At 47.5% G+C, this 27,043-nt stretch overlaps 1 protein-coding gene across 1 annotated transcript; it reads left to right on the forward strand.

Annotated features, from left to right (window-relative positions):
- The first annotated feature begins 10,405 nt into the window (after positions 1-10,405).
- Positions 10,406-14,990, forward strand: LOC127765676 (uncharacterized). The gene is made up of 2 exons (XM_052290619.1): positions 10,406-13,928; positions 14,210-14,990. Exons 1-2 carry the CDS (start codon positions 11,841-11,843, stop codon positions 14,684-14,686), a joined length of 2,565 nt encoding a protein of 854 aa, XP_052146579.1. The 5' UTR covers positions 10,406-11,840; the 3' UTR covers positions 14,687-14,990.
- Positions 14,991-27,043: the final 12,053 nt, after the last annotated feature.

The following is a 27,043-nucleotide window of genomic DNA, read 5'->3' on the forward strand; positions in this document are numbered from 1 at the left end:
ACGTGTGCAATCCTATGCCAAAACCACTTTAGACTGTACTCGGGGGTAATCCGTTGGGTTCAAAGAGTTGGGGTTCTAAATGTCTGATTTTATAATTATAGGGTAGATAAATCATATTACCTCAATAGTTCAAGAGGTAATTCTGACTTTTTTTTTCTTTTTATATGAGTAAACTTTCTTTTTGGCTAGGGTTAACACGGTGAATTCAATTCCAAATTTATACGCATAAATTTTATTTATACAATATTTTTAAGCAAAGTATCTATGTATAAAGTTTTATGTATAACTTTTTTAGAATAAAGTACACCAGCAGTACCACAACTTGTTTGTTGGGTGCAATTAAGTCACTCATCTTGTAAATTGCTCAAACAAGACACCTATCTTGTTTCCAAGGTGCAAATCACAGAAAACATTTGCTAAGTGGGATGCTCATGTGCTAAGTTGGATGCCATAATAATTTCATTCATAAACATTACCACAAATAGACCATTAATGGTCTAATAGTGTTGACAGTAAAATCTAATTTAAGAAGATTTTTGTTTTTTAGTTGCTAGGCACTATGCGATTGTGTTTGACTGAAAGCATATGCATGTAAGAATATAGAGATAAATTTGCAATTTTTGTTGCTTAACTTGAAACTTGTAACCTTGCCTTGCCCGTATGGCTCACAAGCGTATCATCTTATACCAATAGGGTTTTTAATTTAACAATAAACACTTCATGTGACATATATTCTACAATATTTGCACCTATGAAATAAGTTGAGTTACTTGTTTGAGTAATTTATAAGATTAGTTACTAAAGTAACCCACCTTACAAGTTTTAGTACCCACGGTGTATTTTACTCATTTTTTATTTTATGAAGTGTATGTGTATAATTTTTTTTTACTGCGCAACACATTGTTTGTTGGTTCAAAGCCTAATTAACCAGAAAGGATACAAACATGCACTATGGTGGGTTGAATGCCCAAGCAACAGAGAAAACTTGTGGTCGCATGCACACTGTTTCGTCGTTTTTCGCCACGTGCTCGTGATGTGGGTGATTGCTTGCTCATCGGACTGATCTCTATTTATGTTCTTGAAGTGATACCATATAACTGAAGAGAAGTGAGAGGGTAAGATTATATTTTCACGTTAGATGGATGGATATGCTGTACGGATGGATGAGGTGTTCTCAGCATGTTTCCAAAATTTCGGCCCCCACCGGTAGACACAAATCTCCTCAATTTTTTTCTTTTATTGTCAAATATTTGTAAATTTGATCAAAATTTATTCAATTTCAGTTAAAATATGTGAAAAACTTAAAAACATTCAACCAAAAAATTTCGGTGATTTCGGTCCCCGCCAACAAAACCAAGGTTTAGAAATTGCAAACCCTGGCTTTTAATTACTTTCTAACCCTAGCTAGGGCTTGGCCTGCACTAGCGCGCTCATGTAATAGCGCATACGTACCGATGGTTTGACGCTAGTGCAAAGTCACTTTTCCAAATGAAAAACACATGTTGATAGGTTAAATAGGTATAGTACGTGGATGGGCGAGTTGCGCAGAATACGTAGTCCAATAGTTAGGCCAGCCGATATATGTGCCAATCAGTACTGGAAGTCTGGAAATATCGAGGTCGATCAGCAGTATATGAGGCGTGCCAGTCAGTGCTAGGGTGTGTTCTGTTCACGCTAAAATTAAAAGTTTGGTTGAAATTGTAACGATATGATGGAAAAGTTAAAAGTTTATGTGTTGAAAAGTTTTGATGTGATGAAAAAGTTAAAAGTTTGAAGAAAAAGTTGGAAACTAAACTAGGCCCTAGCTACGTGCATGCTGGGCCACAGCCTACAGGCCTACAGGGCGAACAGTACAGGGCTGCACATGCAAAATTGATGAGGTCCTCGACAATTCGATCGTCTATTCGTCTTTTGCTGAAACCGTCGTCCCTGTGCGACAAGCGGTCCATGACGGACCATTCATGTATGTCTTCGTTGGTCAATCTCGTCGTTGGTCAATCTCGTCACTATGCGCAAGCGGTGACACTTGCACGGTTGTCTGTAATAATTGTAGGTTCTTTGAAAACAAAGAAAAAAACAATTGTAGCACTAGTCACACATAAATCGTTGTATGTACAGCTAGCACTTATTCTTCATATAAATGATATATCTTATACCAACCTGTAGATTGTGGTATATCCTGCCTAGACAAACAACGTTGTTGATCTTGTTAATGATATTATATCAGCTATTACACCGGTTGAAAAATCTTTCTCAAACTACCCACACCCACGCTTTACAGTCCGAGTCCACCGAGAGATAATACACTCATCTGTCCCACACCTGCATGGTGACGTGTAAGTCATAAATTTTCAAGTCGTGGCCCAGTTTATCCCATCTAGATATGCAAGTGGGTCAGTTCATAAACCCATTTATATGTTAAATTAATAGATAACCCGCGAGTCAAACCCGTGAGTTATCAACTAATTTTACGTATAAGTAGGTTCACGGACAAGCCCGTTTGCATCTCTAATTCTTCACCGAGAAAACCATCACGCCTTCATAGAAAACTTGCAGCCTCCGTCGCTTCCTTTCCCAAAGCGGCCCACGTCGCAGCTCTCCAAGGAAGTCATCGCCTCCACTATATGTGTGCATGTACCGTCGTCTACTGCACCAAAAGGCTCGTGCCACGCAGCTCGCTCGACACCACCAATCCGCTCCGCTTTTTGATATACTACCACAACTAAAGCTAACGAATCATCATACCAATTTCTTAACCGCTAAACAACTTGAGCATCACGTCTTGCCATCTCTCTATCGAATATAGTTTATTGAAGACCTGTGCTCCCTGCCCAGAGTGTTCGACTTCACTGAAACCTCGAACCTCTCTGAAATTCTATTGATAGCTTAAGCACATGTGCTTAATTTTTGCAGTTATCACGATGTGAGTTTTACTGAGTATAATGATGTACCTGTGGCTTCGCTTAAAAGCACCTAGTTACCGAGGCATATGAGAGGAACCGAACAAGCCAACCATCATATGCTAGGGATAGGACGATTTTTTTTTGAACCATGCGTCCACCCATGAAGGGATGAGGATGGGGACGCGCGGTAGCATGGGTAAGCTAGCTGATTGCGACAAGGCGAAGAGGGGAAATAAAGTGAGGAGGCGATGAGAGGAGAGTGAAGCACAACTGGAGAAGGGAAGGGGGAACGGTTGAGGGGTAGTGTTTTGTGGTCGCTATTTGGGCTAACATTCTACTTGGCCAGGCTATTCCTGATGGTGAATAGACACAAACACTCTAAAATCTACTGTGCAACACAACTCATGGCGCGTCATCCGCCCGCGGCAACAGAAATCGTCGAGCGCCAAAGGAAACCAAGTGCGCCATCCACCCCAACAATAAAATTTCACTACTACAAAAACCCTCATAGAGACTGGCCTTATAGGTGGCGGTTCATTTAAAACCGGCACCTATGGTCATTTTCCCACCTCCGCACCATGAAAAAAAATATAGAACCGACACCTTTAAACACTATAGGTGTCGGTTCTATTAAAAAAGCGGTAACTATGCTATAGGTGCCGGTTTTTAATAGAACCGACACCTATACTTATATTATAGGTGTCGGTTACATAGGTGCCGGTTTTTTCTCTACAACTGACACCTATATAGGTGTCGGTTCTATTAAAAAACTGACACCTATTTAAAAAACCAGGCCGGTTCTTTTTGACCACCCACTGCACGTTATCTTACCCATCCACCCACCACCGCACAACGCCATCCATCTCTCTCTCTCCTTCTTTCTCGCCCCTCTCACTTTGCGCGGCGGCGGCCTACCGGCCCGGGGGCCTTTTCCCCCTTCTCTCCTCCTCCAGGGCGGTGCGGCAGTAGAGAAGGTTGGCCGGCGTGCGCATAGGTGCGGCTGGCGCGCGATCCTCTACCGGCCCGAGGGCCCTCCCCCTTCTCTCCTCCTCCAGGGCGGTGCGACGGTGGAGAAGGCTGGCCAGCGCGGGCGCGGCTGGCGCGGCGGTCCTCTCCTGGCCCGGGGGCCCTCCCCCTTCTCTCCTCCTCTAGGGCGGCGCGGCGGTGGAGAGGGCCGACCGACGCGGGCGCGGGCGCAGCTGGCGCGACAGCTGATGCTGGGGTGGCGGCGGTGGAGGAGGGCTGGATCTGGTCAACCCCCTCTCTCCCGAGGGACCTCCCCCTCCAGCGCAGCATTGGGTGGCGGCCGCCGGTGCGGAGACCAGCGTGGCGAGGTGGCGGCGGAGGCGGGCATGGCTAGGTGCCGGCGTGGAGGCCAAGCGAGGTTGTGGTGGCGACGGTGGAGGAGGCCGGTGGCAGATCAGTAGGTGCCATATTTTTTTAAGCATAGGTGCTGATTTTAGAACTGGCACCAATAAAATTGAGGCAAATGTGCCGACCAATAGGTGCGAGCTGGGAAACTGGCACCTATAGCCAGTTCCCAATCGGCACTTATAGGGTTTTTTTTACTAGTGATCTTACACGCCAAACCAAAATAGTCCGCTGGTGCCACGGTAAAAATGGTGGGCCCTTAAGGTTACAGAGTTTGTTAGGTAGGTACATGGTATTCTTTTTTGGCTTCCCGAGTTTTTTCTCGAATACACTTGGTATGCTTGCTTTCTTACCGTGTTCCAAACAAAACTCACAGTAACAAAGTGTGGTACTCGGTAGCTTCACGCTCTCTGGTAGTGAACTAGTACAATAGCTTTAACTTACGGAGTATCTTCTATGAACCTAGTACACTAGTTGCATAATTTTCTTTGAAACAACCTATAATTAATAGTACAATAATAGTTCTCTTTTTTCAAACCTATGGTACATTGGTACAGTTGCTTTATGTCATGACTCATGACAGCTTTGCACAGGGGATGGAGACATGACTACGATAGATTATTCTAGAGCCAGCTCGGTTACTTTTACTTTGAGTATGATTATTGTTTATGGAGTTATAGTTAAAATAAATCTTACCAAATTTTGTCAGGTTTTATTACGTATTTACTAAAATTTGATAAAAAAACTAATAAATAGATGCATATATTTGATAATTTTAAAAATAATAATATGATTTAAAATAACATCAATCTGAACAAACCCTGTATCGTTATGGGTTGTTCGGTGTAGCAAGATTGCAGCTGCACAGCAGCAGCGTGCTACTGGTATAAAGCCTCCCCTCCTCACGTTTCTTGCTCACAAGAATTTGAACGGAGACGAAATTAAAGTTGATTTTAAGACATTTTTAACGCATTACAACAGAAAGAATTTTTCAACACGGCTGAAAAGCCTTTTCCATGCGATTGTGTAACATCCTGAAATTTTTGAATTTAAAATACGAAAACAAAATTTAGAACAATTTTTTTTTCAAAATTTCCTCGTGCTGGAGTTTATTGGTTTTTCTGTTCCTTTTCTTCCTGTGTGCCAGTGCCAACTAAATCAATTAAGGAGTCTGACTTCTTTTTCTAGACTAAAGGATGAATTCAAAGAGTAAATTGCACTCACCGGATAAGAACTTGTTAAATGGATATGTTCTAGTATAAGAACTTGAAATTTACGCATATTGATGCATTAACTTAGCTTTATGGTGCGTTTTAGGCAAAGTGAATATCACATTATTATTCTTTTGCCACATTAGCAGGATACATTGTTGTTGTCACTTCTCTCGCATTCCAGTAACTTTGAAATAGACTCCCTGCCATTTTTTATGTTCTCTTTATTTCGCATGATGTATATTTAATGTTGGCTTCCTTCAATTTATCAGGAACTCGTGCCTCCTAGGTTGATCTATTGCTTTTGGTCAACTATAAAGCTTTTGAACATAGATCATGCTGGCTTTCTTAGACACCATCAAGCTTTATTGTTCAATTGATAATATAACTATGAATTGGTTCATGTATCGATCAAGAGATCACGGTGCCTTGTATCAACGCTAAATCTATATTTAGTGCTTTTGATTTGATATTGTTAACAGTAAACCGGGGATATTTGCTGAAATGGACCTTCAGTCTATCTGCTGTTCCAAGGAAGCAGTAGAAATATGTAACACAAATGACGTGTCTTGCAAACCTGGAAAAAAATTCCATGAGGCAATCACTTTGACCAAAAGCGCACCATCTAATCAAGTTGGTGTACCAATTTACTCAGTTTTCAAGTTCATGCACAAAAATACACCTACCTACCAAGTTTTTTATCTTCACTGCGATTTACTCAATTTCAAAATAATATTTTTTAAAGAACCATGATTATGAAATATATCATTTTCCAGTCAAAAAAATATATCATTTAAGAAAATATCTTTGAAATAAAAGCAAATACTACTTATTTTATGAACACCCTTTTTTATGTGAATTAATATGCCTTCAATGATTTGTTTTACAAACAAACAAAAATATTAAATATTTTCTGAAAATCCTTTTCATGGATTAATCCCATAAGAAGTTATTATTTTGGAAATGAAAGGAACATTTTAAATAACTAGTTCCTGATAGCCTTTTTGCAAACTAAATATTTAAGAAACTCATGTCAAAAAAAATCTTTAAGAAACTAATTTGAAAGTTTTTCAGCAAAAGTCTAATTATGCTCTCTAATAGTCACTTGTGGAGAATTGCTTTTTAGTCCCGGTTTGTAACCCCTCTGTAGTCCCGGTTTTCGGGACTAAAAATCGCTATTTTTAGTCCCGGGTGAAATAACTGGGAGTAAAGATCGATCTTTAGTCCTGGTTAGTACTCTCTCTTTAGTCCCGGTTGGTAGCACCAACCGGGACTAAAGAGACAATAGGGGCAGTCCTCGGGCATTCCATTTTCTTTTTATTTTCTCCCAAATCGAGTTGGATGTATATACCCAAATCAAACACCAAATCTCCAAATCCCCAAATCTGAATGCCATGCATATACCCAAATCCCTAAATTAATGTAACATCCCAAATCATTCACATTACAAATACAAATCCTAAATCTTACAAAACATCTCAAATCTTAAACAAATTACACACAATGAAATACATCACAGATCGATTATACATCTCAGATCTATGCAATGAATCACAAATTATAATAGAAGAAATTATACATCTCTCAAATCACAAATTAAAAAAAAGGGAGAACCGGCGCGCTGCCGCATGCCTGCCGCTGCATGCCACGGCCGCCGCGCGCTGCCCCGCCGGCCGCCGCCGACACGCGCCGCCACGTCGCGCGCGGCCCCGCCGCCCGCCGACGCCGGCCCTCATATGTGAGGAGGAGAGGGGAGGAGGAGGAAGGGGAGGAGAGGAGAGGAAGGAGCTAGATCTGATTTGAGAGATATGAGGAGAATCTGATGAGGGGGAAGTTGGTCTGGGACTTAACTGATTAGATGTGGGAGAGAAATATTTACTCCCGGTTGGAGTTTTTAACCGGGACTAAAGATAGATCTTTGATAATCTTTAGTCCCGGTTAGTAGTAGATCCTCGGCCTCCTGACATGCCTCTGACAATCATCTTTAGTCCCGGTTGGTATCAAAAATTTTATAACCGGGACTAAAAACAATTTTTAGTCCTGGTTCTTTTTGGAACCGGGACTATTGTGAAATTTGCCAGACCGACCAAAGATGTTTCTCCACCAGTGAGTCTAGCCCAGCCTGCCTAATAAATTTTTTTTTCTTTGAGTGTATCTAGATTTGGTGCCAAAGATCTTGAGTAAATGGATTCTCGTGAACTCCAAACCCTTCCCTAACACTCTTCTCCGAAATTAAATATCTGAGAGCTAGAATTTTGTAATTCAAATCCCAACCTCCTAATTAAACCCTTTTCGAAGATTTGTCCCGAGTCCTCCCATCTTGAAAATCACTCAAATTCTCACCCTCTGTTCGTATTTGTAACCCTGCTGAGATTTCTTATCTTACTTGAACCTCCCTGTCCCCTACCAAATTATCTAACTTCCCTCATAAATTCAAACTTCGGCAAACCTATCAAAAATTTCCTGAATTAGGTCTCCCCTTGATTTCGTAGGATTTATGGTGAATTCAAATCTCAAACTAACATTCGAATCTCTATTTGAAAATCCAACCTACCCATCTAAACACTTTCTGGGAATGCTACAGTAACTCTTGTACATTCAAATAGGAAATTTGATATCAAAAGTCCAATTAAACAGTCCCTTTAGAAACCCCGAATGCAAACTACATTCTGATTCAATCTCTTTTGCATTTTCCAAATTACAAAATTCCTAGCAAATATAAAAAAGGGTACTATTCTTTATAGGCCCTAAATCCCCTCCTAGACACTCTCTCTCCCTCAGCCCAGCGCTCCAGCCGCCCAGCATCCCCTTGCTTCCCTCTTAGAGCGACAAGGCCGCACCGGCCCAGCTGCGCCATACGCGGGCCCACAGCCTGCCTGGCCCTCCTCCATCCTCCCCCGTGCGGGCGTGCCGGTGCACCTGCCCGCCACCTGCACGGCAAAATGCCGAGCCAGGCAAGCGACGCCACTGCGCGCCCGTGTGCCGCCCTGCACCAAACCGCCGAGCCGTGCGCCACGCTGCTGCGCTCGGTCGCAAGCCGTGAACCCCTTGCGTGTCACACGAACGTCAGGCAGACCCGCCCAACGACCTTCCCCCATGCTCTGCGCAATGCATCGACGTTCGCACCAAAATTGCTTGCCGCGCCGCGTCAAACCGCGAATGCATCTCCCCGCCTCAGCCCGTGATTTCCCCCCTCGGAGACGAAACCCAATATCGCTAATTCGCGATTAGTCGCGCACCTGCTCTCCCGCGCGGTGTGGGCAACGTGGCGCACGCGGAGAGCATCATCTCGACGCGTGGCGTCGGTTTTTTTTATCTGTTTTTTTCCTCTGTTTCTTCCTTTTTGGGGATTTAATATACACATATATAAACTTTATATACACAATACACGAACTTTGTATATACGTATACAAACTCGTGTATGTGTATCTTTTTTAGTTTTTTATACATACACATATAAACTTTGTATATATATTTTTATACCTGCTTTTTTTCTTTAATATGTGTTTATACAAAATTTGTATACGTATGCGTATACAAAGTTTGTATACGTATGCGTATACAAAGTTTGTATACGTATGCGTATACAAAGTTTGTATACATGTACATATATGTCGCGACCAGCCAATAAGGCAAGTCACTACGCTTCTTTTCTTGAGCATATTGATCCAGTTTTATAAATGTGTTGATTGCAACTAAAATTACATGCTAATTATAAAATATGTGTAAGCCACCCTTGAAATTGTTGTCCATATTCTTTGTTGTCTAAGTCTATTATTTGTGCGTGATCAATTATTGACACTTCTTAGCATTACTTGTTTAAGCGATTATATACTCCATTTTTATTATATGGATGTGAAGGTGATAATCACTTGGTGTGAATCATTGTCGAAAGATGGGTGGAGACATAAGCGTCCCCCGCAACAGAAAACTTTGTGAAAACCAAAAACTTAATAAAACAAAATAGTTTTAACTAGGACCGTATGGATAGATTATGGGTGCTTCTACGAAACAGCAAGCCGCCGACTGTGGCAGTTAAGCACCGAGTCAAGAAACTATACAGAAAACAAACCGAGTACAACCGCATTTTGCGAGTGGGTAGAGACATAGTGGATTAGGTAACCTGAGTGGGGCGGCACCTGTCATGGTAATTTTGCAGGTCTCATCTTTTCGTTTATACTTATACTACTTATGCTTATCAATCAAAATTTAAATTTTCAACCTTAGATTTGAAGCTGGTTTTGAGGTTTTTTCGTCAAAGTTTATTTTCCAGCCTTTGGTTTTAGATCGAAAAATACACGTATATAAAATTTCAATTCACAAATTACTTTCCATTTGCAAATATGCCATTTGGTTTATTCATGGAATAAGCCAAACGATGGGGTTGGTTATGACTGTGATGGAAGATGTGTTGGATTGATCGAATGTCATGACAAAAACCTACAATGCACCTAAGTTTATATATTATGTAACCCCAGTACATCTAAAACGCTAGAACTCCTCTCATTGCCGGCTCGAGGTAGGGTTGGGTGCTGTGGTGCAATGGGATCCATAGTTCTTAGAGCGGGTAGCCCAATCATCTTTAAGCTAAAATTATTTGATTAAACTCTAAATTTAAAAGAGATGAAGTTGAAACTAAACCTATACAAGATCCAGCAGCTGCTATCGATCTGCCTACATTAAACATGCTTCGTGCACCATCTTCCTTGAAACTAAGTAGGAAAATCTTGTAAAGCAAAATTGCAATTCCTCAGCAAACAAAATTCGAGGAGAGATTCAGGCCCGCAGGCTGCGGCCGTCAGATTGTGTAGGACTAAGTTTACTTGAGGTCCCTTAAGTTATCAACAAATACGATTCTCATCCTTTAACAGTTTAACCCAAATACAGAATACAACGGGTCCCTCAACTGTTAAATCCGGTGCTAGGTCCCATAACGGTTTGGACGGTGGTTTTAGCTGACGTAGCATCTACGTGGCTAGTTTGACTCGGTCTTTATCCTACGTGGCATTGACATGGTGCTTATGTGGCAATTTAATTTTAAAAATAATAAAACCCATATACCCACATGTTACTTACAATAAAAATAATAATAATAATAAATGGTGGGACCCTTGTGGACCTACATGTCATTCTCACCCCCTCCTCTTTTCATCTCTCTCCCCTCAGGCGCGACGCCCGACTGGCGGTGGCCGTCGGGAGACAAGCTAGCGGGGAGATGGGGGCTAGCAGGCACGCTCGCCGGCGGGTGGCAGGACGCGTTCCCCGTCGTCGGCGTCGGCGGGGTGCAGGACGTGGGCGCGGCAGAGCGGGCAGTTGACGTGGGCACCGAGCATGCCGGCGCCAGCGCGGGACCGCGTGAGGGCTCCTGCGGCCACCTCTTCTTTCTCTCCCTCAGTCCCCGGCCCATGGCCTGCACCTACCGACCTACGTCCGGTCCACAGAAAAATTGGAGGATAGCCCACGTACGAACCGGCATCGGCGCGCGACGACCGTGCACGATCAGCTCGGCGGTCACGCCACGCCACGATCCACGGGAGCGCGCGCGTCGCCGTCGTCCCTTCTTCCTGGAGCCGTTCCTCGGTCGCCGCGCGTCCCGTTCCACCTCCCCACGTACGCACGGCCACCGCACGGCGCCCTGCGGATAAGTGGACGGCGCCGCGTCTGAACCGGCCCTTTTTCTTTGCGCTTTTTAACAAGGGAACAGGTCGTTCAATACTGCTTCAATGTGTGTGTGCCCGGGCGGGACACCGATGTGGCCGAGTGCCCTGCCGCTCGATTGGTCGCTTGCTTGCTTGCTTGCACCCCAACGCCAATGCGCTGGCAATGGTATGCATCTTGCGCGCCCACGTACGCTCCATCATCTCTGGATTCATTTCCTTCTCTCTTTTTATTTTGCCTGCTTGCTTCTGTGGTTGGAGGACCATATACTAGTCGATTCCTCGCAACAGATAAGACCCCGTTTCGTCGTTACTGTATTTTTGGATTTCCTTCCATGCAATTCCATCATTCTTCCACGATCCCATCGACATGGATATATAAATCCGCGAGATGCCGAGATATTCTTCTGCGCCAAGCGCGCAGGTTATTCCAACCATGTCGCTATCTTCCATTCGTCTCCACGTCCTGAAACGCACCAATCTCATGAGCCATTTTCTCCTCCCTGAGTTGACCGTTCCAGTTAGTTTAACACCTTAACTTCCATTAGCTGATAGTAATATACTAATAGTACGTAGTAGTAGCTTCTAACATCAACGACAAATCCCCCGTTGTCTTGTCTTCTCTTCGCACCCAAGATTTCCACGTCGTCGATGCCTTTCCGTTGTTCGCGTCGGGTTCACCAGCTCGGTGGTTCGCCATGAAGTACAGGAAGGGGGTCGCCGGCGAGTCCAACGACGACGACGGCTCGACGAAACGAGGTCGTGACGCTACACCGAGCATCCAGGTGGAGATCGCTGAGTACCATGGAGGAGGCGGCGGCGGAGGAGGAGGAGGTCTTGGCAACGGGGGCAGTGGCTCGGCGTCGTTCTTCGAGCCGTGGAGGGAGGCCACGCCGGGAAGCGGGAGCGGACACGGGAGCTCGGGCAGGGGCGGCGGCGGGCGCGAGCCGCCGGAGAAGCGGCTCACGCTGTTCGCGCTCCGCCTCGCCGTGCTCGAGAAGGCGGCGAGCGGGCTCGGGATGCTCGACTTTATGTGGGCGACGGTGGTGCTCCTCGGCGGCTTCGCCAGCGCGCTCCGCATCACCGACTTCTGGTGTGTCACCGTCATCCTCGTCGGCGAGGGCGCGCGCGTCTTCGGCCGCAGCCACGAGCTAGAGTGGCAGCACCACTCCACGCTCACCTCCACCGCCGGCAGCGCGCTGCGCTCCAGCTCACGGCTCTTCCGCCGCCTCGTGCACGCGCTCGCCGACCCGGCCGCCGCCACCGTCACCGGCGGCGCTCGCGGCCAGGACGCGCGCGACAGGGCGGCGCAGTTCCAGCGCCAGATCGTCGCCTTCATGAAGCAGCGCGCCTGGCACGCGCCCGACGTGTCGCTGCTCCCTTACACCGGCTGGGTCTTCGTCTCCAAGAAGATCGGGAGGCTCCTCAACTGGCTGCAGGTGCTCTCCGCTTTCACCTGCGTCGCGCTCTCCGTGATGCGACTATGGCGGCATGATTTCGGCGACGAGCCCAACAAGCGGCCGGCGCTGCTGCTCTTCTACACGTTGGCGCTGATCGAGGCGCTCCTCTTCCTGCTCGAGAAGGCGTACTGGACATGGAAGATCTCCGTGCGGAAGCTGCTCGAGCAGGTGAGCCGCGAGTGCGAGCTCGGTGCGTACGGCCACGTCTCGCTCACGCGCTTCTTCTACGACGCCTACTCGCGCTGCATCAACGGGAGCATCTTCGACGGCATCAAGATGGACCTCGTCACGTTCGCCGAGGAGCTCATCCTGTCGGAGTTCCTCGACGAGCAGCTCATCGGCGTGCGCATCCTGCAGCAGTTCGCCGACGCCAAGGGCTCCACGCGCGACACGCTGCGCAAGGTCGGCACGAGCGCGCGCTCCATCGAGCGGCTCGTCGAGATGCTCAACTGGAAGCGGCCCGAGGAGGAGGAGGTGCGCTGGTGCGCGGCCCAGGTGGTGTCCAAGCTCGCCGGCAAGCGCCAGAACGCGCTCCGCGTGTCGGGCATCCCCGGCGCCATCGAGTCCGTCATGTCCCTGCTCTACGCCGGCTGGAGCGCGCCCGCGTCCGCGGCGCCGCACGACGTCTCGCCTGCGGCGCGGAGGAGCTACGACCACCCGCAGTTCAACCTGCTCGGCCTGCTCATCCTCAAGAGGCTCGCCAGGGACCACGACAACTGCGGCAAGATCGGCAACACGCGTGGCCTCCTCGCCAAGATCATCGAGTTCACGCACGCGTCGCCGGCGCTGCTCCGCAACACGCTGGCGCCGGAGTCGCAGGTGCGCGCCGTGAGCCTCGCGCTCAAGGTCGTCAAGATTCTGGTGTCCACGACGGGCAGCACCGGCAAGATGCTCCGGCGAGAGGTCGCCGAGAACGTGTTCACGGTGAGCAGCCTGCGCGTCGTCCTGCAGCACGGGCAGCAGCACAGGGCTCTGCAGAAGCTGGCCACGGACATCCTGTCGGGCCTGGCCATGGACGACAAGGGCAAGCAGGTGATCGTGGGCACCGGCGGTGTGGTCAAGCAGCTCCTATCGATATTCGTCGATGCCGAGACGGAGCTCGGCGGCGAGGCCGGCGAGGCGCTGGCGATGCTGGCGCTGGAGAGCGAGGCGAGCTGCGCGGCGATCCTCAAACGGGACGACGTGCTCGACCACCTCGTGTCGGCGCTCGAGGGCGACGGCGGGGCGCGTCGTCTGAACGCGGCGAGGGTGCTGCGCAACCTGTGCGCGTACGCCGGCGAGAAGCATCGACCGCGCCTCTCCGCGGTGATCAAAGCGATGCCTGTGGTATGCGTCTTATCCTTACGAGATGAAAATGCTAGTTATCACACTCTGCTTCTACTTGACGCCTCCCGCGTGACCGCGTCCCAGACAATTACGTTTTGGATATCGATGCATTGTTTTTAAATCTGACTTAATTACATTGCAAAAATAATTAAGATTTTTCATATTACTATCTCCAATTCTCCATTCTAAAAAGGGATTTTTGTAGAAGAAGCTTTCTTGAGTCGTGACCGTGTCACCGTGATGACTTTTTGATGACATGCACGATTGGTTTGATGGTTTAGGTACTGAAGGCCACCATGACCGGCAGCGACAAGATCCTCGAGGTGTCCGTCGGCCTGACGACGCAGATCTGCAAGTTCATCGACGGCGATCGGTTCGCCGACGAGCTGCGCGGCGCCGGCATCGACGAGAGAGCCTACGTGGAGCGGCTGGCGAGCATCCTGCGGGAGCACAGGTACCCGGTGATCAGGGTGCCACGGATGCGGCGGTTCGTCGTGCAGCAGGTCATCTGGCTCATGACCTCGTCCTGCTCCGCCGCCGCCGGCGGTGGCGGCGGCGGCGGCGCAGACTACGTATCGCTTCTTCGAGAGGCCGGGATGGAGCGGCTGCTGGAGTCCATCGCCGACACCACGTCGGAGCTGGAGTGCTACCACGTGTTCTCCGGCAGCGTGGGCATCAGCAAGCACCGGGAGAGCTTCTCCGCCGCCGTCGACGCCGCGCTCGAGCTGCTCGGCGGCGACGGAGCTCGAGCTGAGTGATGAGAAATTGCCGGGATCTGCTGTCTGGATTCCTGCACTAACACAAATCTTTGTTCTTGTTTTTTTTTTTTAAAAAATAGTTTTCTCGAAGATAGCTAATCTAATCCAAAACGTGATGCCTCGTAGGTGATTCAGTTCATAATTTTGTACAGAACGAACCAATGAACGATAGCGGCAAGTACACTGGTCTGACCTTTCACTTTTGTAGGAGTATGTACTTGTACAATGTACTGCCTCAATTTGCTACAGTTGTAACTATTATACAAGATATAAACACCATCTGTTCGTAAGATTCATTGAGATACATGGGTTAAATACAATCTTTGTCTCTGAGTCATTGTCGTCTACTTTTCTTTGAATGCATGTTTCAAGTTTGGAACGCCAAAATAATCACTTGATCGATATATCCGTGAAGGTAACGCGTGCCAATAACGAATTAAATTTGCAAATATACTGTTAATTTATTTTTTCTCAGAAATATCGGGGCTGTAAAATTTTTGGCAGAAATATTCTATCAGTCTCGCACATCCGTTGCGCGAGAATGACGTGGATATGATGATATGGGTAGTCCCGCACGTGGAAAACGTGAGAACGCGCGGCGTCGTGCAATGACATCGTGAGACTGCGTGGTCTCGCACAAGGACATAGCGAGATCGAACGGTCTCTCACGAGAAGGAGCGAGACCGAATGGCTGAGGCGGTTAAGTGGCTTAATTATCGATTAATTAACCGCTAATCAACTCATTAATTACTAATTATTATTAATTAATTACTAATAGGGTAATTAGTCACTAATAATGCGGCTGCTTTCTAAGCAAGCCGTTCGCTGTCACGCTTGTGATGTTCGGTCTCGCTTTTCCGGCGCGCGAGGCCGCGTGGTCTCGCGATGTCGTTGCGCGACACCTCATGGTCTCGTGATGCTGTTACGCGATACCGTGCGGTCTCGCGCTTTCCTCGTGCGAGAACGCCCATATCATCATGCCCACGTCATTCTCACGCAACGGTTATGCGAGACCGATAGTATATTTCTGTTAAAAAAAAAATTACATCTAAAATATTTCTGAGAAAAAACTAATCAATAGTTTATTTTTAAATTTAATTCTGCCAATAACATCATTTTTATCGAGTAATCAAATCGTTTTATTAGTACTCATTCATCGTCGAACAAATCCAACGTCCCATATCATCATCGTTTCTGACCGCCTCTATGCATGTCACCTCCTCCCATCCGGTCAGATCGCCATAATATTTTCCCTATTTTAGGTTTATTGGAACTATGCCACCTTAATTTTACAAAATGCCACCTTAATTTTACAAAATTTAAGATATGCCACCCGTATCTTAATGACATGTAGGACCCATATAAGTCAATGGCATGTGGATCAGAGTGGCATATCACAAATTTTGCAAAATTTGTGTGGCATGGTTCAAATTTTCCCTATTTTCTATCCCTCCTCACGCAACGCCCGAAATCTCCTCTCTCTCTCTCTCTCCTCTCAATCGACGCCATCGACCGATCCCCGCCGCCTCGCGGTCCTGTTGAGGCGGCCGTGCTACCCTTAAGAGCAGATACAATAGCAGACTATTAGCCAGCTATAAACATATTTTAATAAGATAAACGATGAGAGAGAAGAGCAGCGGGCTACAGATCTGTAGCCGCTGCAGCACGGACTCTAAGATACACTGTGTGTATAACAGGTGGGGCCATATATTAACACTATAGTAAGCAACTATTGTATGAATTGGCTATTATATTGGTTATAGATGAATTGTAGCCAGTAGTGGGCTATAGTATTAGACTTGCTCTAATTGTCTTGCCGCCTGAGTGCAGGCCTTGTTGGATTCTCGCTGCACCGGTGATCCCGTGGGGGCTCGTGCTTGCCAGTTGCCACGTGGATCGATGAGTTCGAGCAATGTGCTCATGTGCGGAATGAGAGGAGAGGCTCCATTCTTGGAGTTCACTCATCTTTTGCCCCTTAGAGCAAGTTAAATACTATAACCAACTACTAGCTCCAATTCATCTATAGCCAATCTAATAGCTCATTCATACAATAGTTACATACTACACTATTAATACCTGGTCCCACCTGTCATTCACACACTGTGTCTTGGAGTCCGTGCTACAGCTGGCTACAAATCTGTAACCCGCTGCCCTTCTCTCTCCACATTTATCTCCTTAAAATATGTTTACAGCTGGCTTATAGCCTGCTATTGTACCTGCTCTAAGCCGGCTGTAACCATATATCGAGAAGAAAAGAGAAGAGAGAGAAGAAAGCGGGCTACAAATTTATAGCCAGCTGCAACACGAACTCTAAGATGTTATGTGTGTATGAGAGATGGGACCATGTTTTAATGTTGTAGTATATTTTTATAGTTAACTATTGTATGAATGAGCTATTAGATTAGCTATAGATGTTTTGGAGCCAGTAGTTGGCTATATTATTGACCTTGCTCTTAGTTACACAACCATAGCAAGGGTATTTTTTTTAAAAAAAAATAGAAAAGATGCACATGCGTTACAACAGGTAGAGCTAATTTAATTTGTACATATATGTCGGTTGATAAATAATCATAGCCCATTGTTTCGTTTATTTATGTGCTTTTCGAATCACTTATTACTAAAGAAAATACTATTTATATGCAAATCTTTTATATACATTTTCTTAATGACTCAAAGCAAATGCTATAAAATAAAGTACGATAAAAAACCAAAAAATCGAATTCAAAGTTAAGTTCTAAAATTTAAAATTTAGCTTATAGGATTAAGCATAAGCCAAACAATGAGGCTTTTAAACATGAGCTCGATTTGTCGTCCATCTTTATCTCAAGTTGTGCAGGAATTGACGATGGACGGAATCACCAAGGCTGTCTCTAGGCCTCACAAGTAAGAGATTGAAGGGGACAGAGCGCATTAATTTCACACCTCAATTGGTATAAAAGTATTATCTCTCTAAATCCCACTCAATTCCTTCATGAGTGGGAATAAGACCCAACGGTGGTGTCTCTGTGCTGCCCTTCTGGCACGGACAACAGTGCTACCACTGCCTCCCTCGGCCATGGCCTCGTCAGCTCAATGGTGCTTGGTGCTCACCGCCGTGTCTCCCTTGGCCCAATTTTTTCTTTTTCATGAAGACACCCTGAAGCCATGAAGACAAATTGGAATAGAGGAGAGAGGGGATTGGATAAAGAAGAAATCCCCTGACATGTGGGCCCGACTGGTTACACATGGACTCACTTACATAGTTAGGGTGTGTTCGGCACCCCATGTTCCCAACTCATCTCTCTCGTGTTCCGTGCGCACGTTTTTCAAACTGCTAAACAGTGTGTTGCAAAAAGTTTATATACGAAAGTTGTTTAAGAAAATCATATTGATCTATTTTTGAAAAAAAATTAGCTAATACTTAATTAATCACACGCTAATGGACTGCTTCGTTTTCCATGCGCAGGAGATTGGCTCCCATCTCCTTCATACGAACGCAACCTTACATGTGTTTTTTATTTTTTTCGACTAGAATGCCATGTCAACCAAAACCATTTCCAATACTGCCATGTGACCTGATTTAAATGATTTTTTTTCAAAGATTGGGGTGAAAATTTATGGTACAGTGGTTTAGTGTCAATTAAACTCGATGTAAAATGAGGAATAGCAAGTGGCTTTAACCCTTTTAGCGTTCCGCAATAGAGAATAGCTAGAAATTATTAGGTCATCCAATCCAATAATATTTTTGCAGTGTTTGAGAGATTGTGTATACATGGGCAAGGCCGAAAAGTATTGGGCTTACGTGCTCTACTTGTAGATCCTTCCTAAATTTCTTCCAGCCCATTCACGAACGTTACCTTGCAATGCAAGCGATTTTTTTATTTTTATATTTAATTTTTAAAATGATTTAAAAAATTCATATTTCAAAGTTTTACATAAATATACTCATTTTGTCCTACCATAGAGCGAGACATATAAATTGCCATACAGTACGGCAATCACTGTGACGTGACAATCTGCGAGAGGACGTATCATGTTAATTTTGCAGGTATCCCTCCTCCCGGCAATAGATCAGTCTGCGAAACTACCATGCATGGCACGTCCCATGCATCACCAAACTATTGTTAATGTCACCAAAATAAATCATCCTATGTGATGGTGAGAAGGGGGTTATCTGCAAAATTATCATGGCATGCTCCTCTCACGTTGTGTCACTTCACATAGCTCGTTCTAAATAGGGCAATTTATGTAGTATATTTTTATAAAACTTTGAAACGGTAATTTTTTAATAAATCTTTTAAAAAATCTATACCTATACCTATACCTAATTAAAAAAATACATAAGGTTTTCGGTAAAAAGTTTCGTCAGTATATTTTCCATTTCTCTGTTTTCTTTTTTTCCCATTTTCCCTTTCTTTCCGTCCACTTGTCTTTTTTTTCTGTTTTATTCCGTACGTCTATTTTTTGGCAGTTTTCCGACAGTATTTTTTTTTCTCTTTTCCTCTTTTTTTCGCCTTTTTTTCCTTTTTTACTCTCTTTTTTTTTCATTTTGTCCTTTTTCTCGCGCGTTTTTTCTTGCCTTTTTTTGGTTTTTTTATCCGCTTTTTTTTTTTACTTTTTACTTTTTTGGTTTTTCTTATCCGCTGTTTTTTTTTACTTTTTTCGCCACTTTTTTCCCGGTTTTTTTTCATCCGCTATTTTTTTACATTGCAGTTTTTCACATGAGGTAAGGATTTGTACTGCCATGCTTTTTTTTTATCGCCGGACAAAACCTTAGCGCCGCTGCCACGTCGACCTAGCTTCCCGTGAGTTTCCTGCTTTAATTGATTGCAAAAATCGATTTTCCATTATTCCTTCATCATTTTCCCTATGATTTTCCCTTTCAGTTCTGTTTCAATTCACCGAATTTAATCTCGATGTAAAAGTCACTGTTTTTATTCAAGTTTTGCGGATTTGCTCCGAGTTTAATAAAAAGGAAAAAGGAGACTGTGTGCATCAAAAGAGAACGAGAAAGATTCGACCATATTTGATGGGCAGCATCAGTTTTGGCATCGTACGGAGACTATCTTCCGGCAGAGGTTGAAGATGGCAGTCGGCCATGTGAGATAAACCTACCGCTCTACTTCTGAGTTGGGTCAAAGAGAGGCAAGCCAAGTAGAGGGAGGTCGCGGGCTGGGCTTGGACCGAAAAAGAAAGAAGAAATGAGCTTTTGGTCCAAAACTAAAGAGTAGAGAAAAAATGAGTGAGGAGAGCGGAGAGCACGCCCTGGGCGACGCCGCCACCGCGTCGCCGCTGCCCCATCGCCCCTAGGGTTGTCAACGAGCCGAGCTCGAGCGAGCTCGCCAGCCTAGGCTCGAGCTCGATACAAGCTCGAGTCGAGCCTATAAAATGTTCGAGCTTTCAAACAGGCTCGGTTCGAACTCGATCAAGCTCGAGCTCGATTTTTAATTAGAACAATGTATATTTCAAAGGATATTTTTTAAAAAAATAATTAGTTTATGGTTTATTATATTAGTAGAAGAGGAAAAAGAATAAAATAAATATATGATGCCAATACAAGGCATACAAATAACATATTTGATCTACCAATTTTTTAAATAGCAAAAAAATCATATATTACTAGACTCGTTAGAAGCTCGAGCTCGGCTCGACAAAGCTCGCGAGCTTTGGGACAGGCTCGGGCTCGGCTCGTTTGCAGCTCGAGCCGAGCTCGAATCGAGCCTAGAACGAGTCGAGCTCGAGTAGCTCGCGAGCCTCGAGCTTTTTTGACAACCCTAATCGCCCCCATCGCCCCAGGCCATCCCAGCCAGGGCGCCCACCACACTGTGCCATGCCGCCCCGCCGGAACCCGCCTCCCCACTGGATTTCTCCCCGGAGCTGATAGATTGGGATGAGGATGAGGAGGTTGGGGAGGAGTTCGAGGAGGGAGAGATTCACTCACCTGGCTCCATTAACTTCGGCAGGGAGCTCGCCATAGTTGCATCAGGTGTACCTCCTACCTCTGTGCCGGTTGCCACTAGGCCAGTGTAGATCATTCACTCCTCCTCCACCTCTGAAGACGACCACGCGAGCGGCTTGCCTGGACGATTGTTGCGCCGTGTATTTACTGAGGTTGCCTCAAATTTCTATATTGAATTTGATTTTAGATATTTTTAATTTGATATGGCTCGGACGAATAATCTAATACATGGAAAAGAATAAATAATATTTATACGAAAACATAATAAAGAGAACATGCAAATTTCTTGTATTTTCACTCCGTTCCTTCAGAAATGGTAAGATCTTTGGTGCAAGAAGGGGCGACCCATATCATCTTGACTTGGTTCTGCTTCCCCTTTTTTTTTAAGAATACCAAGTCGGGTTCTTCTCCTACCAGTATCGGTACGATCTATCCCTAAATAGTAGTCTAAATTATCCACGAATCTCAATGACCAAGAAACAAACGTATTCAATACACAAAAGAAAAGAGAGAGGAAAGCATAAGGAGAGAGAGGGATTCGAACCCTCAATAGTTCCTAGAGCTATACCGGTTTTCAAGACCAGAGCTATCAGCCACTCAGCCATCTCTCCACAACCTAATCCTTATTTTATTCCTACAAATAGAACATAGCCATACGAAATGACTCACTAACCTCTAGAAACATCTCAAATACTCAATCCACTATTGGAATAGAAGCTCTTCGGGAAGAGTAGCGGGTGCCATCAAACCATGCTTGTGACATAGGCTTGCTTCTTTTCTGGTCAATCAAGATCGATCTCATGTTGCAGAATACAAACCAATGGGATGTGGAGAAGGTGCAGCGGATTGTCTTTCTATAGCTTCATATTTAATGGAGTTTATGGTGATGAGAGGTGTAATTGGTGTGGTTCACTGCGCAACGTGGCGAAGAAGGCTGAAGCTCTGCCCCGGCTCAAGTCCGTCGTCGTCACGCCTCTGCAACCAAAGCCCCGCATTCAAGACCGCCTGGGCGCTCTCAACCCAAGCATCCAAGATCGCTTCAGTGTGCCTGCACGAGATAAGCTTTCATCAAACTAGCAAATGGTGAAGCCAACTTCCCTCCGGTAGAGAAGACCGCTGCTTCAAATGCCTCGCCACGAACCACCAGGTCGCTTCATGCCGTGACCCCACCAAGTGTTACCACTGCAAGACCTCGGGTCACCTCTCCTTCGCCTGCCCTCACCGGCGGCGTGGACCGGTGCGCTCTAGGCTAACCTTTCCACCTGTCGCCCCACAGCCGCGACACCCTTCCGCCTTCCCCCCGCTTGCCGGCAATCGTCGGCCACCACACATCAAACACCACCGCCCAGCCGCCACTACCACCACGCCACCATCTCCGCTAGCCACCACCACCACCACCACTCAACCGCTTGGCATGGAGCACGTTCCGGGAACACGGAGCAGAGGCCGCCTCTCGACATGGAGCTGCGTCGCCTGCGTTACCATGGTGCGGTGATCTCGGCCTTTTACACCAACTATCGCGCTTGCCCTGGCGAGGTTGGCCGAGCTCTGCTGCGACTGGTCAGCATCCCCACCGGCAACTTCCGTGTCACCCGCCATCAGCCGGAGGACTTCTTCGTCTTCTTCGACCACACCCAGCACCGCGCCGCTGCTCTGGCCAGGGTTTCCGTCTTCATTGGGGGCACCCAATTCGTCAGCACGGCTTGGCAGGAGGACCACCATGTCCACCACACGATGTGGCGCTACTGTGTCCGCCTCAGCCTGGAGCGCCTCCCGCTCTACGCGTGGAACCAGGAGGCGTTCGACAAGATCTTGGGCGACGTCTGCGTCCTGGAGAGGATCGAGCGCTGGACCACACAGCGCCAGGAAACGGCCCTGTTCTCTTGCTGGGCATGGATGTGGAACCCTGACGAGCTATCACGCTCAAAGCTAGTCACGTTCTCCCCCCACCCCCCACCCCCGGCGCTGGTCAGCAGCAGAGCTTCATCGGCGTCCACCCGCCGTCCTCGGAGGAGGTTACTAACACGCCAAACGGCCGCATGGTTGAGCTCCTGGAGCACCTGGATCGCCTGGAGGACTGGTCGACGCCGGTCTCGTGCGCACCGAGTTCACGCACAAGTGGGCTACCGTCCTCTGGCTCCTCTTACTCCGGTGGCCCTTTCCCGGCAGTCCACACCTTCCCTTGGCACATGGGATAGCCGGATGGTGAGTCCCACGGCAGGGTCCAGGAAGAGGCGGCCGGGGGATGCAGAGTGGCCCTGCCACAGTACAAACGATGACGGCGATGGGGACGACGGCGGCTGAGGAGGGCTCGCCCCACGGAGCAGGGGGGTCAAACGGCGCTCGCCACAGAAGCCGCACCCCTACCCTTTCCACCGTCGCCGTGGCTGCACCGATGCGTCGGACGCTCCGGCCAAGGACGACGAAGGGAGCCCGACTAATCGCCACAGAGGGTGCTCAAGATCACCGAGCCGCCGCCGCTCCCACCGGCGGTCGCTGTCGCCGCGGGTCAGGGGCGTCCCGTGGGACATCCGACAAGACGGTGGGCCCAGCGCAGGCACTCCGCCTAAGGAGGCGGGACCAGCCTCGCCATCTGCCGCGCCTGTTGCCACACAGCCTGCCACGCCTGTGCCCTCGCCTAACCTCTCTTTGCAGCTCTGTTCTCTGCAGCTAGGCGCACTGACCGCGGCGATGGATGGCGTCTCCCTGACGGACGTGGACCCAATGCTGATGGAGGCGGTGATGGGGGCAGCTAAGGAAGCTGCCGAGAAGCTTCCTGACAAAGAGACCGAGGAAGCCCAGCCGCCAAGCAGCCCATTACCCTCTGCAACCCAGCTCGGGATGGAGGCCCAAGACGACGGCCCATCCCCTTTGGCTGTTACAGGGGGGCTGAAAGTGGCCACTGGCGCGGTCAACATCCTGGGCTGTGGGGAGCAGGCAAACCCCTCGGCCGAGGTCACGCTCCAAGTCGTGGCCCAGCTGCCTCGGCTGTTTAAGTCGCTCCCCAAGCCGCTCATTCCACAGCGGCCGTCCCAAGACCAAGGCGGCTCCATCCAGGCACAGCACGCGGCACGCGGCGCGCCCTTCCTCGGTGCCCGTCTCCAAGCGCGCCCAAGGCCTTCTCCTCAAGGAGATGGGGTTCATCGGCAAAGAGGAAGACCTCAACGACGGGGCCATTGCAGCCTTCGTCTAGGCCTTCGACAAGCCGCTACCACCGCACATCATCGCCGGCCTCCGCTACCTCACACGCCTTGACGACTCGGCCTCCATCCCGCCTGACTTCGCTGGACAGGAGGACATTGCCGCCGGCACTGCCTAGACGTGTGGAACCACCTTGCAGGAGTGTCCCCTCTTCATGTTAGCCAGTGGTTGTTGCTTTTGTAAGCGATTAGCACTGAGTAGTATTGGGTGCTTCACACCCCATGCTCCTTCCATGGTAGTTGCTCTGTCAGCCGGCCCGGCCCTTAAGGCCCCCCCCCCCCCGGTTGATTAGAAATAAGCAGTGCATTCTCGTTGATCTTGAGAGACTCAAGTTAGTACCTAGTGTTAGCCTGTTAAGGCGATCTACTGGTTCAAACTCGGAGTTTATAAGACGCTGCCTTTTTTTAGTGGTTGTCTTGCTTTGCAATGATTAGAGAACACATTATGTGCTGGAATGTGCTGGGACTAAATAACCCTCCAAAAAAGAGAAGCAGTTCGCGAGGTGGCAACCACAAACCGCACCTCCATCATGTGTCTCCAAGAAACGAAGTTAGCAAACATGGACCAGAGAATGGGTTTGGAAATTGGGGGTTCAAGACTTAGAAATTTTTGCTTCCTACCTGCCGACGGGAGCCGAGGGGGAGTAGCCACCTTTTGGGATGACGAAACCATGTAGCAAAGCGACCTGGATAACAAAACTTTTTCCCTCTCGGTCCGTCTCACTCAGCGGTCCTCAAATATCACCTTCCTCCTCACCAATGTTTACAGACCGATGGAAGACGCAGAGAAGGAGGATTTCCTCCATGATATGTGCGAAGTAGCACCGAAGTGTGGATCCCATGGTTGATTATGGGGGACTTCAACCTTATATACAAGGAAAGAGACAAGAACAACCTCAACCTTGACCGTAGGCTGATGGGACGGTTCCGAGCGGCAATAAATTGTTGCGAACTCCGAGAGATGAGGTTACAGAACAGACGTTTCACTTGGCGTAACGAGAGAGACGCCCCAACTCTTGAGAAGCTGGACCGGATTTTTTGCAACACCGACGGAGATATGCTTTTCTCAAACCACAAACTCCAAGCACTATCCTCATCATGCTCGGACCATTGCTCCCTATTACTCTCTCCAACACAGCAGATTTCGCACAAGCCAACCTTCAGGTTTGAGAACTTCTGGCCAAGACTACTGGGCTTCCTTGAGGCTGTCCAGACAGCATGGTCCCAACCAGCCAATGCTGCACATCCGGTCAAGTGGCTAAGCACAAAACTTAAAACGACGGCCAAGGCACTGAGATCCTAGAGCAACTGTATCCTGAGTGACAGTTGTTTTAATTAATGGATGGGCCTTAGCCCACTCGAAGATTAATTCTTTGGAAAATCACAAAAGCCCACCTCATGGGATGGCATGCATGTGGAGTTTAGTACCACCTTGCTTATTCTAGGAGAGGGGGGCCTCCTTAAAAGGGAGGATGCCCTCCTAGCCACTTGAAGCATGTGTGGTGGAGAGAAGAGGGGGAACACACGCGCGCGCTCGCTCGCCTCGCCTGGCCTGGCAGGCGGCGCACGTGCACGACGTACGCGTCGAATGGTCTGCCAAAAATTGGTTCCTCACCTTGCGCAGATGCAGCCTCCTTTTGCAGTTTTGTTTTGCTGCAAATTCAGATTCGTTTTTGTTTTGGAAATGTTCCGAAAAATCCAGTGCGTGAAAACGGCGTGGAGTCTGGATAAGTTACGCACGACTTATCCGGTTCGGTTACGCGCAGTGGAGATCGTGCGGGCGCCCTGATCAAGCGACCCTTCTCTATATAAACCGACCTGCCGTCTTCACGCAACACACGAAAAATCAATCTAGGGTTTGCCTCCTACTCTGTCCTGCGCCTTCGCTCGTAGATTACTCCATCCCGCTCGCCGGCGTGCACCGGCGATCGGGAGAGCAGGTCTCCGGAACCTCTGCCTTCGACGTCCTGCACCGGGAGAAGGCGGCAATAAGGTTTTTGGGAAGCGCTTAGCGCGACTGCTCCCTGTTTGTCCGCGACGGCTCGTCTTCCTCTTCGCTCGCATGCTACGCGCCTTCGTAAACGCCTGCAATCGCGAAAAGTTCCTGCCGAGCAGCCGGTCTTTCTACCACCTCGGTACGTGTTCAATATGTTGCGCATATTTGATCTGTTCATGTTTTACTGCTTAGTTTACATGTGTAGATCTAATGATGCGTTAATGCTAGTATACATCTGCAATGCCATGATTTATTTATGGAATATATTAAATCATTATATGCCTATAATCTCAACAATCCAAAAAACCTTATTATAGGCACTTTGATTTTACTATGGCTGGTTTTGCCGATGCACTGAGGCCGGATAAATTCACCGGTGTGCATTTTAAGAGATGGCAGATCAGGGTCACTTTGTGGCTGACAGCTATGAAATGCTTCTAGGTGAGTACTGGCAAACCTGAAGGAGTTCTTACTGCTGAACAGCAGAAGCAATTCGAGGAAGCCACTACTCTCTTTGTGGGATGCATTCTTAGCGTTCTTGGCGATCGTCTGGTCGAGGTGTATATGCATATGACCGACGCTAAGGAGTTGTGGGATGCACTGAATACTAAATTCGGTGCTACTGATGCTAGCAATGATCTGTATATCATGGAGCAATTTCATGACTACAAGATGGCTGACAACCGTTCTGTAGTCGAACAGGCTCATGAGATACAAACCATGGCTAAGGAACTCGAACTCCTTAAGTGTGTCTTACCCGACAAATTTGTGGTCGAGTGCATCATTGCGAAACTTCCTCCATCTTGGAGAAGTTTCAGTACTGCACTCAAACACAAGAGACAGGAATACTCTGTTGAGGGGTTGATAGCGTCTCTTGATGTTGAGGAGAAAGCTTGGGAAAAAGATGCTGCGTCTAAGGGCGATGGTGGGCAGTCCAGTGTCAATGTTGTGCACAAGGCCCAGAACAGGAGCAAGGGGAAATACAATGCTCAGCAGACCACCAACTTCAAGAAGCAGAAGAAGAACAACAACAATCCTAATCAGGATGGGAGGACTTGCTTTGTGTGTGGCCAACCTGGTCATCTGGCTAGGAAGTGTCCACAGTGCAAGGGGATGAAGGCACCTGCAGGGCAGACTTCTAAGTCTGCTAATGTGACCATTAGCAACACTGGAGATGGAAGCGGGTATGGTAATTTACCTACTGTTTTTTCAGTAAATCAGTC

The sequence above is a fragment of the Oryza glaberrima genome, chromosome 3, assembly GCF_000147395.1.
Source record: "Oryza glaberrima chromosome 3, OglaRS2, whole genome shotgun sequence".
In the NCBI taxonomy this organism is placed as follows: domain Eukaryota; kingdom Viridiplantae; phylum Streptophyta; class Magnoliopsida; order Poales; family Poaceae; genus Oryza; species Oryza glaberrima.